Source organism: Halyomorpha halys, unplaced genomic scaffold (assembly GCF_000696795.3).
Source record: "Halyomorpha halys isolate HHAL.00 unplaced genomic scaffold, Hhal_1.1 Scaffold141.1, whole genome shotgun sequence".
Classification (NCBI taxonomy): domain Eukaryota; kingdom Metazoa; phylum Arthropoda; class Insecta; order Hemiptera; family Pentatomidae; genus Halyomorpha; species Halyomorpha halys.
In genome coordinates this window covers 478,120-490,901 of record NW_027111321.1, presented here as the reverse complement: position 1 = coordinate 490,901, position 12,782 = coordinate 478,120, and the positions used below count along the sequence as shown (strand labels likewise).

Here is a 12,782-nt window from a genome sequence, read left to right as displayed (position 1 = left end):
GATTGTGAACAGCCATATTTGAAGTCTTGTTAAATGTTAAATGCATGAGAGTTCTTAGTGAATTTTCTGAGCAACTTGTTTTATAACCTTTCCTTCCACCATTGCATGTTAATGTTTACTTCTAAGTTTTGATTCAAGTAATTTATTACATTATGCCTAAATTGAGGGAAAATTAGAAGTTGTTTAAATGTTTGGGTTCTGAGTGTCTTGTTTAAAAACGTCCAAAACACAAACTACGAGCAAGTAACCTAACACAATAACAAACAAAATGGTGACGACCTCAGCAGGTCTGTTGCGTGACGTCATTCTCCATTTAGTAGACCTAGTAACAGACTCTCTACCATAGGGCTATTCATGATCTTTAGTTTAACTTAAGCGTGTTAAATGGAGGAATATTTCCTTCTTTTACCATGTTAAAACGATATAACATGTAACATGGTTGAGAGTCTGTTACTAGGCCTGTTAAATGGAGAATGAGGCCATGAAACAGACCAGCTAAGCTTGTCACCGTTTTATTTGTTTTCCTGTTTAGATTACTTGCTCATAGTTTCTGCTTTGTTTTGTTTTTTATTTTGTCTTGTGTTTTGGACTTTTTAAAAAATATAATCAGTAGCCAAACTTTACACTTCTCTATCTCACTTATTTTAGGCATGTTGTAACAAATTACTGTATATATTAAGTAATAAATTACTCAAAACTTAGAAGTAAACAATTACATGAAGTTTTGGAAGGAAAGGCTATAAAACAAGTTGCCTTAAAAAATCCGCTAGGAATTCTTATGCATTTAATATTACTTTAAGTAGGGCTGCTCACAATGCTATCCTTAAAACATTTTACATTTAACACAATATCATGAATACCCCTCATGTTAAATGTTATATCACTTTAACATGATAAAAGAAGGAAATATTTCTCCATTTAACAAGAATTTTTCCAACTAACATGTTAAACTAAAGATCATGAATACCCCTATTATTACTTGTCAAAATTGTTAAGGCTGCCAAGTTAGAGGGAATAAAAAATGGCAGTTTTTCAAAATGTTAAAAAAAATTAATTTTTCATTCGGATCCCCATATCTTTGAAACGATCAACAACACTATAAATTCTTATAGAACATTATTTAAAGTAGAGTAAATTTGCTAAAATATTTTCCCTAGTTTTTTTAAAACCAACAGTTCATTAAATATTACTAAAAATTCATTAGTTAGTGAATTAGGATCTTAGGAACCATGAGAGACGTACAGATGTCAATGAATACTCAAATTAAAAATAAGTTAATATGCTATATAGTAGTTTATGACTTTAATCTTCTTTAGTTTTTATGATGTTCAAAAAAATATATTTTCTTACTTTCTTTGTATATGTATTCTGATTTTCTGCATTTCTTACAATGTTTACATCTTGTTTTCATTAAGCCCTGACATAGACCTGCAAAGTGGGGCAAAATGTTGGTTAACATTAAGTAACTTTTCATACTATTTTGTACCTTTGTTTACCGCCACCTGGACAATCTTCCTAAGTTGTATTTGTACAATTATATTATTTACAAGAAATAGTACTTATATGAATATATGGTGTTTGTATGATGATTGTGGTGGTTCACGTCACGGCAGCTAGGTTCATCATGTCAGCTCCAAACGGTTTTGGCGGCTGTGTAGTTATAGTATACACCAGCAGATAGTGGTGCCACTACACTCTGTGTTAAGATTGAGAAAGGCGTCCCTTGTCCCTCCAAATGTACTCTTGGTACAATTTTGATTGAGAGTTTCTAATATAGGTAATTTTCCTACACAATATATTTCTGAGGTCAGTCTCGAAGCAGGTGACTTTTATTTATTGCGAATTTAACCTCACCCAAGACTTAGTTGGTGACTCAAAATGGCTTTTTTTAGTGTTTTTAGCCCGAATGATGCCTGAGTAGGCAAAGCATTGGCTGATTAGCAATTATTTATTGCTCCTAGACTTAAGGTCTTTTTTATAATCTTTCAATAATAATGTAAAATTTCTTTATTTTTCAGAGCCGGTAACAACAATGTCTTCCTCAACAGTATGCCAGAAGTAATGCATCAGCATAGTGCTCACTGCGATATGCATCATTCCCATGGAGAACCTATAATTAAGTAGGCATTAACTCTGTGTTAGTCTGTAATTCATTTTTTTTTTTTTTAAATATTACACCAAACTATTAATGCCTAATATTACACAAAATTCATAACAAATCAGAAATCATTAACTAAACATTAGTGATAAATATAGACCTATATAAACTTGTTTCTTATTCTTACTTCTCTTTTCTATCTATAATACTTTAGACTTGAAGGAGGAAGTAGAATGGAGAGGATAAGCTGACATAAAAAGTGAAGTCCTCTATTTCTGTTTCCATTCCATTAGTTGAGTTTGATTATGGATTAATACATTTTCATTGTTAGAAAGAACCAAATTTTTAGTGCATTTTAAATTTTATTTTTATTTGTGATTAAATGAAATAAAACAGTTTTGCAGATATAAAATCAAATTACATATATCGATAACATTTATATTAACCTCGTCATAAACCTGGGTGGATAATGATGAGAAGTTAATTGACCATGGATAAGATCTATCAGGAGAAGATGGTTGGAGGTAGCGGTTAGTGAAGAACATAAATAAGTATTTATTAGTGCTAACGTTTCAGCCAGAATTTCAAACCTTCATCGGGGGTAAAAATAAAAATACAGATAACAACTAATGAATAAAAGGATATACAGAATAATTAGAAAATAACAAACACTATAGATACATAAATAGTCTTGATGAGGTGTAGATAGTTGAGCGTAGATTAATGATTGGAGAAGTTTGTCGGGGAGTGCGGTCAGCTAAGAACAACATAAATAAATATGGTTTTGTTTATTTATGTTGTTCTTTGCTGACCGCACCCCCGACAAACTTCTCGAATCATAAATAGTCTTGAATGAAAATATATAGTCTAAGTATTTTAAGATGATAAAGGCTATATGATAAAAGTAATATTAAATTTAAGAAAGAGAAAAGGACAAATAATAAAATACATATAAAAATCTGGTGGTTAATATATATTTAAAATGAAAATTATTTAAAATAAAGTGATGAAAAAAGTGGGAAACAAATCATATATTTAAGTAATTAAATATGGAAAATAATAGGATTAAAGAAATAAAATAAAAAATCATATAATCCAAATTTTATCCAAGTAATTATTTTAATTTTATTTCTCTAATCCTGTTAATTTACATATGTATTTATTAGCTATATATATGTTTTATTTTCCACTTTTTTCATCACTTTATTTTAAATAATTTTCATTTTGTATTTATATTTACTAACTAGATTTTTGTATATTTATTATTTTTTTGTTCCACTTATTTAATTTTAGTATTATTCTTCTCAGGAAATATAATACGATAACAACCAATTAATAAAAGGATCTACAGAGTGATTAGAAAATAATTAACATTATAGACAGATAAATGGTATAGTTTAATCATTATTAGAAGATAGAGGCAGTATGAGAAGAGTAATATTAAAATTAATCAAGAAGAATGAACAAATAATGAATGTCTAGTTAGTAAATATATGTACAAAATGAAAATGATTTAAAATATAGTTATGGAAGCAGTGGGAAACAAAACGTACATAATAGCAACAATAATTACATATTTGATTACCTATAAATACGGTTTATTAAGTACTTATTTCATTACTTTATTTTAAATAATTTTCATTTTGTGCATATATTTTCATTTATGTTTTATCATTTGTTCCTTCCTCTTACTTAATTTTAATATTACTCCTCTCATACACCCTCTATCTTCTTATAATAATTAAACTATTAATAATGTCTGTTAACACTTAAGGCTATATTAGAAGAGTAATATTAAATTTAATTTAGAAGAATGAACAAAAAATGGAAAACATATGAAAATCTAGTTAGTAAATATACGTACAAAATGACAATTATCAAAAATAAAGAAGAAAAAAATGGAAATAAAATGTAAATAATAGCAACAATAGATATTTAATTATCAATAAATTGTTTTATTTCGCACTTCTTTCATTACTTTATTTTAAATAATTTCATTTTGTACATATATTTACTAACTAGATTTTCATATGTATTTTATTATTTGTTCCTTCCCCTTACTTAATTTTTATATTACTCATCTTAGTCTTTATCTTCTTATAATACTTAGACTACTCATGTCTCTTTCAACAATATTTATGTATCTACAGTGTTAAGTTATTTTCTAATAATTATGTATACATTAGTGTTCAGTGGTTGTGATCTTGTTTTTTGTTTTTAGCCCTGATGAAAACTTGAAATTCTGGCTGAAACGTTGCCAATAATAAATAAGTAATTACTTATTTATGTTCTTCACTGATTGTACCCCAATCCATCTTCATATTTGTAAACCTGGGTAATGTAGGTGTGGTCAACTCCCCTTTTTTGGGTTCACTTTCTCTTTGAAGGAAAGGTCCACTCTCAAATACTTCTTTATGAAAAGTTCCGGGCTCTTTAAGAGTTTTGATTGAACTTAAGTAGTCAATTTCAATTTACGTAAAGTTTTAATAATGTTACAAATGTTTAACAATAATAATAATAATTTTAAATTTGAATTATCAACATTAGTTCACTTACCTTAAAATATTTTTACAGTTGAAAACATGCTTAAGTTGTAATCAATTTTAAGTTTAAAGAGATATATTTTATTTATTTATTTTAGTTTCAATTTGTTTTTTAATGCTATCTCTTTGTAAAAGCTCTTTCTTTCTTGTTATCCCAAAGATAACAATTTTGCGCATTTCAGAAGCTTAAAGAAGGAAAAAGATCTAAATCTCTTAAGCATAAAAAAAAAAATTACCTTAAAAACAAAATCCAAGATACAGATATAGATACTAGGTCGTAACGAATTTATTAATTTATTAATTTAAAGCTCTTAATTTATCGGTTAATCCTTGATTTATAATGAGGTATGGATTGTTGACCGTAGATTAGTATATAGAAGATGGTCGGATCAAAAATTCTATTTGTGCCGAAGTTTCGACCTGATATTCAGGTCTTCATCAGGGCTAAAAAACGAAAAGAGATAACAACCATCATTCACAGAAACATAAAAATTAAAAGATATAAATAAACAAACAAATTCGGAAATACACATAAAAAAATTTATATTTGTATAAACATTATTTTATATTCAATTCATTGTAATGTATATTTCCAAATTCATTTATACATTTCTTTTAATTTGTATGTTTCTCTGAATGATGGTTGTTATCGGTTTTTGTTTTTTAGGCCCGATGAAGACCTGAAATTCAGGTCGAAACGTTGGCACGAATAAATAATTTTTGTTTATTTGCTGAACGTACACCTCGATCATCTTCTCTACAAATTCTGTATTTAACTAAGCATGTGCTTTTTATTCTACTTAATAAATTTTATTGAAAATGCTGAGAAATCTTCATTCACGTCGTCATTCGTGGTCTTGCTGAATGATGATATGAATGAAGCGTTCCTAAGAAAAAGAACTAATTCCGAAGGTACGAGTGGAAGACCTTTTACCTTGTAGTAAGAGCCGGGAAGAAAAAAAGTCAGTTATCTCACCCCAATTTTTGATTATTTTAATGAAAACTATGAATAATTATTAGTCAAAATTGATGAGTCTGCCAAGTTTAGGTAGAGGGAATAAAAAATGGCGGCTTTTTCAAAACGTCCAAAAAACATTAATTTTTCATTCGGAGCTCTATATCTTAAAAACTACCAACAACATTAGAAAATCTAAAAGAATAATATTTAAAGAAGAGTAAATTTCCTGAAATATAAACCCTAATACAGCTATTTACGTCCAATAGTTCTCGAGATATAGCTTTTTAAAAAGCAACATTTCATAAAAATGTACTGAAAGATCAGTAGATAGTTAATTTATTTTGAGAAATCTATATCTCAGGAACTATGTGACGTATAAATGTCTATTAGCACTCAAATTAAAGCTGATTTAATGGACTATAAAGTAGTTTATAACCTTTATCTTGGTAGGAATAGTAATTTTCATGATATTTGCTCAAATAAATTGATTTATAGTTGTTTGGACAATAAGTTTGATTTATGAAAAACTTCAATTCAGAAACCATTGGACGTACAGATGTCTGCCAGCGCTCAAATTAAAGCTAGTTAAATTTACTAAATAATACTTAATTATGATTATCTTTGTAAGAGTAGTCGTTTTTTACAATATTTGATAAAATAAACTCACAAAATATTAATTTATAGTTGTTCGTAGATGCTTAAACAAAAAATATAAAGGAATATGAACAGTCATTATAAAAAATAATCAAAGGTTACTTTCTCACTTTTATCAGTTGAACAATAAATAAATAAATAAAAAAGAGAAAAGAAAACGATGTAAAAGTAATTAAGAATGATATAATAGTTAATATACATATTTACAATTATATTAATTTACAATTTTATGGGGTATGAATGGATAAGAAATGATTGAACAGGCGGGATTTAAAGGTAGGGAGGGTATTGGAGCGACGGATGTTGGAAGGGATGGAGTTCCATAAGGATGAGGCTCGGATAATGAACGATCTATCGAAAGCAGCGGTTCGGTGGGTCCTAGTGTATAAATCTGAAGACCGGGATCGGGTATTGCGGAAATGAATTGAGGATTTGGAAGATGAAGGATGGCGGGAAATACTTACGACGGTAGGAAGGATAAAGCCACTTCAACTCTGCATAAAAACGGGAAACAGGGGCGTTCCTAGGGATCCCGAGGATGAATCGTCCACAGCAATTTATCAAACGTTTTAATTTCGCCTCGAGATCCCCAGATACTCCCCCATATACTGTACAGCAATAGTCAAAATGAGGAAATATTAGCGAAGTGACTAGGAGCCTACAAGTTTCAAATAGAAATAGGTGGCGGAGGTAATTTAAACGTTTTAAAGTTGAAAAGGTATACTGTTACTCATCATAATCATTTTATCCCCTTTTCCACCAGCGTAATGTGTGGTTTCGATTTGTAGAGTCTGGACCAGATGTCTCATTCTTGGACCATCTCTCTTGTCCTACTCCGGGCCATATCCCGCCTCCTTAACACTCTCCTCCTAGAAAATGCGCGCTCTTACTCTTGGCCTTCTTCCCTCCACGCGAATCTGTCAGTTCTTTCCTGATCCATTCTAAAGAGGTGTCCAAACCACCCTAGCTTGTGTTCCTCTAATATTCTCTCTGCAACATAAATTAAATGTTGATCCATATTCTCCGTAATACACTCAATAAACTGATGACGTTTAATATTTTTTAAGAATAACGAAATATTACGATGAAAATACTATTTTGCATATTTTGGATTAGTTACTGGTTTGCTGCATGAACATTATGTCTCGACTCATCTCTACTAAATCTTCTACAAAATCCAGCATGCTCCATGGATCGTAATCCAAGTTAACTATTAAACTTTATTCCCAAAATAATTATTTATTTTTAAAATGATGGACGATAAATGTAATAATAAAATATCAGCTATTTGCCCACAGCTGGGAGAGCGAGGAGCAAGAGTACTGCCTGCAATCGATCGGTTGTGGTCCAGTGACTAGTTCTGCCGCCTTCAGAGACTTCCTCACAGCTCATTATTCCTAGATGCCTCTGTAGCTTCCTTGAGATGATATTATAAAATTTTGCAATAAAAATTTATTCTGAGTGGATTTATTGATGTAGTAATAATTTCTTACAATTTTGATCCGTTTGTGCACAATTGTTTCTCATATTACGAGAGGACGTTTAAACGTGCGATAAATAATAAAAACGTTTCTAGAAGAAACATGCAGAATATAGAAAGAAGAAGGGACAGCCAAGGAAGATGTGAAGAAGAAGATGGCTGCAAGGAAACTACGATGGGAGGAATGGTCTGTTAGACGAGGATTCAAGGGAAAAAATCAGGATTCAGGAGAAAATTCAAGGGATTGGAATATAATTGTACACAGTCAGAATAAAAAAAATAATCTATAATCTTCTCTGGCTTGTTTGTCGAGGTGGTTTTGTGTAATTAAATAATTCTAACTCCAATTTAAGATGTGAAAAACTCTATACCAGGAGACTTCGACAATGCCGGTTCATATAGGTTAGGTAGCTGGAAGATGAATTGATAGGATGAGTCTTATGGGAACTTGCCATAAATCCTAGTTTGACGGAAATTTCACTCTTGGGTAACTATACAATAGTTGAGAAGGGGATAGCAAGTCCTATAAGTACTAGATGTAGGTCTTTACGAATGAAAGAAAACGTTTAGGAAGGAGGAGAGATCCAGAGAAGTCGAAGTGAAATGAAGTCCAATATGCATTTCCAAAAATAGCACTAGAATGTTCTAATCCACTATGTAAATTATTACTCACTGTCAATGGGGTTATTAAACTTTGGTTTATCAAGTTGTATTAATTTATCTCTCTGGGCTATTGAACGTCATTGAGAGGTCCTAAATGTAACAAGCTAGCTTTTAGTGGATCAGTAGATTCTATTGTAATCTTTATTGATTCATATAATTCATCTCAGAATATTACAACATATGAAATTATTACATTTGTACAATTAAATTATTTATAAGAAATAGTACAGATATATACCGCCACCTGGACTATCTTCCTACAATCTACTTTATACGGTCAACTATCTTCTTCCAATACGAATTAACAAACTGAGTTGAGATGTCTATTTCAATCTGAAATTCATGGCATGTTAATGCTTGAATGCACTGTATAATTTTAAAGTTTTTCATTTTTTATATTTTATGAAAGTTGTATTTGTACAATTATATTATTTACAAGAAATAGTACATATATTAATATACGGTATTTGTGTGATGATTGTGCTGGTTCACGTCATGGCAGCTAGGTTCATCATGTCGGCTCCAAACGGTTTTGGCAGCTGTGTAGTTACAGTATACACCAGCAGATAGCGGTGCCACTACACTATGTGTTAAGATTGAGAAAGGGGTCCCTTGTCCCTCCAAATGTACTCTTGGTACAATTTTGATTGAGAGTTTCTAATATAGGTAATTTTCCTACACAATATATTTCTGAGGTCAGTCTCGAAGCAGGTGACTTTTATTTATTGCGATTTTAACCTCACCCAAGACTTAGTTGGTGCCTCAAAATGGCTTCTTTTAGTGTTTTTAGCCCGAATGATACCTGATTAGGCTAAACGTTGACTGGTTAGAATAATTATTTACTGCTCCTAGACTTAAGGTCTTTTTTAGAACCTTTTATTAATAACCTGCTAATTTGATCCAACCTGTCTGTCCAATATTTTCATATTGAGTATCATTGTTTTAATATATTTTCTTAATTTACATGAATTATGTATTTCTTCATTCCTAAAGTATTGTAAAAACATGATTACTTAATATGTGTAAAATTAAATTGGAAAATTTCTTTATTTTCAGAGCCGGTAAGAACGCCTTCCTCACAAGTATGCCAGAAGAAATGCATCAGCATAGTGCACCCTGCGATATGCATCATTCCCATGGAGAACATATAATTAAGTAGGCATTAACTCTGTGTTAGTCTGTAATTATTTTTTTTTTTAATATTACACAAAACTATTAATGCCTAATATCAAATGTAATGAAAAATGTAAAATCAAATCAAATGTAACAGCAGAAAAAATCAAAAGCACAAAATAAGCGAGTGGACACCGAAGTTTGTTGCTTCTTTTGTTAACCAACCATTTGTACAAATATACGAGTGTTAAACATGGATAACATTTCACTATCTGATTGGCTTATTGTACAGTTTTATCGGAGCTTAGAATGAAATCCATCAGTTAAAATGTTAATCGTTTGTATAGATATGATTGATAATACCAGAGCTCCTTGTAAGATTCAATCTGAGGGGAGGAATAGTTTAGGAAGTTTGGGATGTCCGATAAGTTTGAGATTCGGAATGGGTTACTGTTATTCATTATAATCATTTTATCCCCTTTACCGGTTGCGCAGTGTGGGGTTACGATTTGTAGAGTCTGGACCAGATGTCTCGTTCTTGGACAATCTCTATTCTCCTATTCCAGGCCATATCCCGCCTCCTTAACACTCTCCTCCCAGAAAATGCGCGCTCTTCCTCTTGGCCTTCTTCCTTCCACGCGAATCTGTCAGTTCTTTCCTGATCATTCCCAAGGAGGTGTCCGAACCACCCTAGCTTGTGTTCCTCTATACTGTTAATATAACATAAATTAAATGTTGTTCCACAACATTCTCCGTAATCCAATCCCTAAACTGATGACGTATAATAATTTTTATGAGTAATGCCGAAATATAGAATGTTATCATTAGGTTTTGAGTTTTATACAATTTAGAAAATTTTGGGTTAGTTACTACACATTTTTCGATTTTTCACTGCTCGAACATTATGTCTCTACTTATCTCTACTAAATCTACTTCAAAATCTTGAAGTATGCTCCATCGATTTTAATCCAAGTTAACTATTAAACTTTATTCCCAAACTAATTATTTATTACTAAAATGATTTAAAACGATAAATGTAATAATAAAATATCAGCTATTTGCCCACAGTTGGGAGAGTGAGGAGCAAGAGTACTGCATGCAATCGATCGGTTGTGGTCCAGTGACTAGTTCTGCGGCATTCAGAGACTTCCTCACAGCACATTACTCCTAGATGCCTCTGTAGCTTCCTTGAGATGATATTATAAAATTTTGCAATAAAAATTTATTTAAGTGGATATATTGATGTATCTTACAATTTTGATCCGTTTGTGCACAATTGTTTCTCATATTACGAGAGGACGTTTGAACGTATGATAAATTATATATATATTATTAATGTAATATTACATTCTGTCATATATTTATATACAAAAGTAATAGGAATCACAGAGCTTATTCACTCTATATTTACAAATAAAAATTAAATATAAACTGGCAAAATACAAAACAGAATTACCAGACAGACTACCTACTGGAAAGGACGGTTACGTGTTGGAAAAACCAAAGAAAACTCGCTACCTCCATTTCAACCCAATTCAGTTCTGGCACAAACCTCAAGTTAGTTCGATCACAACAATGTAGAGCACACTCTAATAGAAAATTGTAAGTAATGTTTTAATTATAATAGTTATTAATCTTAAATTATACTACGTACTTGTACTTTTACAGTAATTAGTTAAAGAAAGTATTGGTTATAAAAAACTGTTTTTTTTTTTTCATATCAGGTCTAAACTATGTAAACAATAAAGTTGAGGTACGTCGCTTAACTATATAGTTGAATAATTGACTGATTCTCAAGATCAGAGTTGGGCTGAAATTATTCGATTGAGAAGAGACGAATACTTTTTTATTCGAATAAAAATACGACTGAACAATCCGAATACTTTTTTATTCGAATATTTACTACCATACCATACCATGAAATACCATTTCAATCGAATAAAAAATTAGTCGAATACATATTATTTTAATAACAATTTGATTTTTTTTTTTTTTTTTTTTAAATTCACCTATTTTTTTACCCCCTTCAATTTCTAATATATGGAAGCCCCTTTTCACATATTTAGACTAGTACAAAAATAAAATGAAATCGATTTTAAGATCACATATCGATTTATTTTAATTTTTTTATTTCAAAACATAAGGGGGCCAATTTTTAGGTTTTCGGATATGCAGAATATGAAAATGCTATCGATTTTAACATCGCATATAGATTTATTTTTACTTTTCTGATTTCTAACATGTTAGGGTCGCGTTATACTTTTTGAGGAATGCAGAAATGAAAATAATATCGATTTTAGTATCGCGTATCGATTTATTTTACTAAGATATGAAATCATAAAAGTTAAAATTTTCATATTCTGCATATCTCAAAACATAAAGAGGCCCTTATATGTTAGAAATCAAGAAAGTTAAAATAAACAGATACGCCATAATTAAATCGATAGCATTTTCATATTCTACATATCCCGAAACATATAAAGGGATTTTAACATGTTAGAAATTAAGAAAGTTAAAATTAATCGATAGCATTTTCATATTCTGCACATCTCATAATATATAAAGGGACCCTAACATGTTAGAAATCAAGATAGTTTAAATAAATAGATACGTCATAATTAAATCGATAGCATTTTCATATTCTACATATCCCAAAACATAAAATGGACTCTTCTCTTATATGTTAGAAATCAAGAAAGTTAAAATAAATAGAAAAGGCATAATTAAATCGATAGCATTTTCATATTCTACATATCCCAAAACATACAAAGGGATCTTAACATGTTAGAAATCAGAAAATTTAAAATAAATCGATAATATTTTCATATTCTTCATATCCCAAAACATAAAAATGGACCCTTATATGTTAGAAATCAGAAAAGTTAAATTAAATCGATAGTATTTTCATATTCTACACACCCCAAAACATAAAAATGGACCCTTATATGATAGAAATCAGAACAGTTAATATTAATCTATACGCGATCATAAAATATGTCTATGTATAGCTGTAAGACAAAAAAAGTCGTCTTTATAGGAATACAAACGTATTCGGATGGTTAATCATTTAATTTTTTCGAATCAAACAGATTATTTTTCTATAAAATGGACGAATAAAAAAATTATTCGAATTGTTTTGCCCGAATAATTGATTATTCGTGTAAAATAATGACGAATGAAAAATTATTCGGATGGTTAATCATATGTTTTTGTAGGAATAATTCATTATTCGAGTAGAAAATTCACGAATAAAAAAGTATTCGTCTCTCGTCA

The 12,782-nt window shown here is 30.2% G+C and overlaps 1 protein-coding gene across 1 annotated transcript in view; it reads left to right on the top strand.

Annotated features, from left to right (window-relative positions):
* The window catches only part of LOC112211720 (unconventional myosin-XVIIIa), a gene marked incomplete in the record, with an annotated part of 47,713 nt that extends 36,969 nt beyond the window's left edge, over nucleotides 1-10,744 (top strand). The window contains 3 exon segments of the mRNA XM_067049342.1: nucleotides 2,019-2,120; nucleotides 9,453-9,551; nucleotides 10,578-10,744. Coding sequence (XP_066905443.1) covers nucleotides 2,019-2,120; nucleotides 9,453-9,551; nucleotides 10,578-10,680 — 304 coding nt within the window.
* Between the last annotated feature and the right edge of the window lie 2,038 nt (nucleotides 10,745-12,782).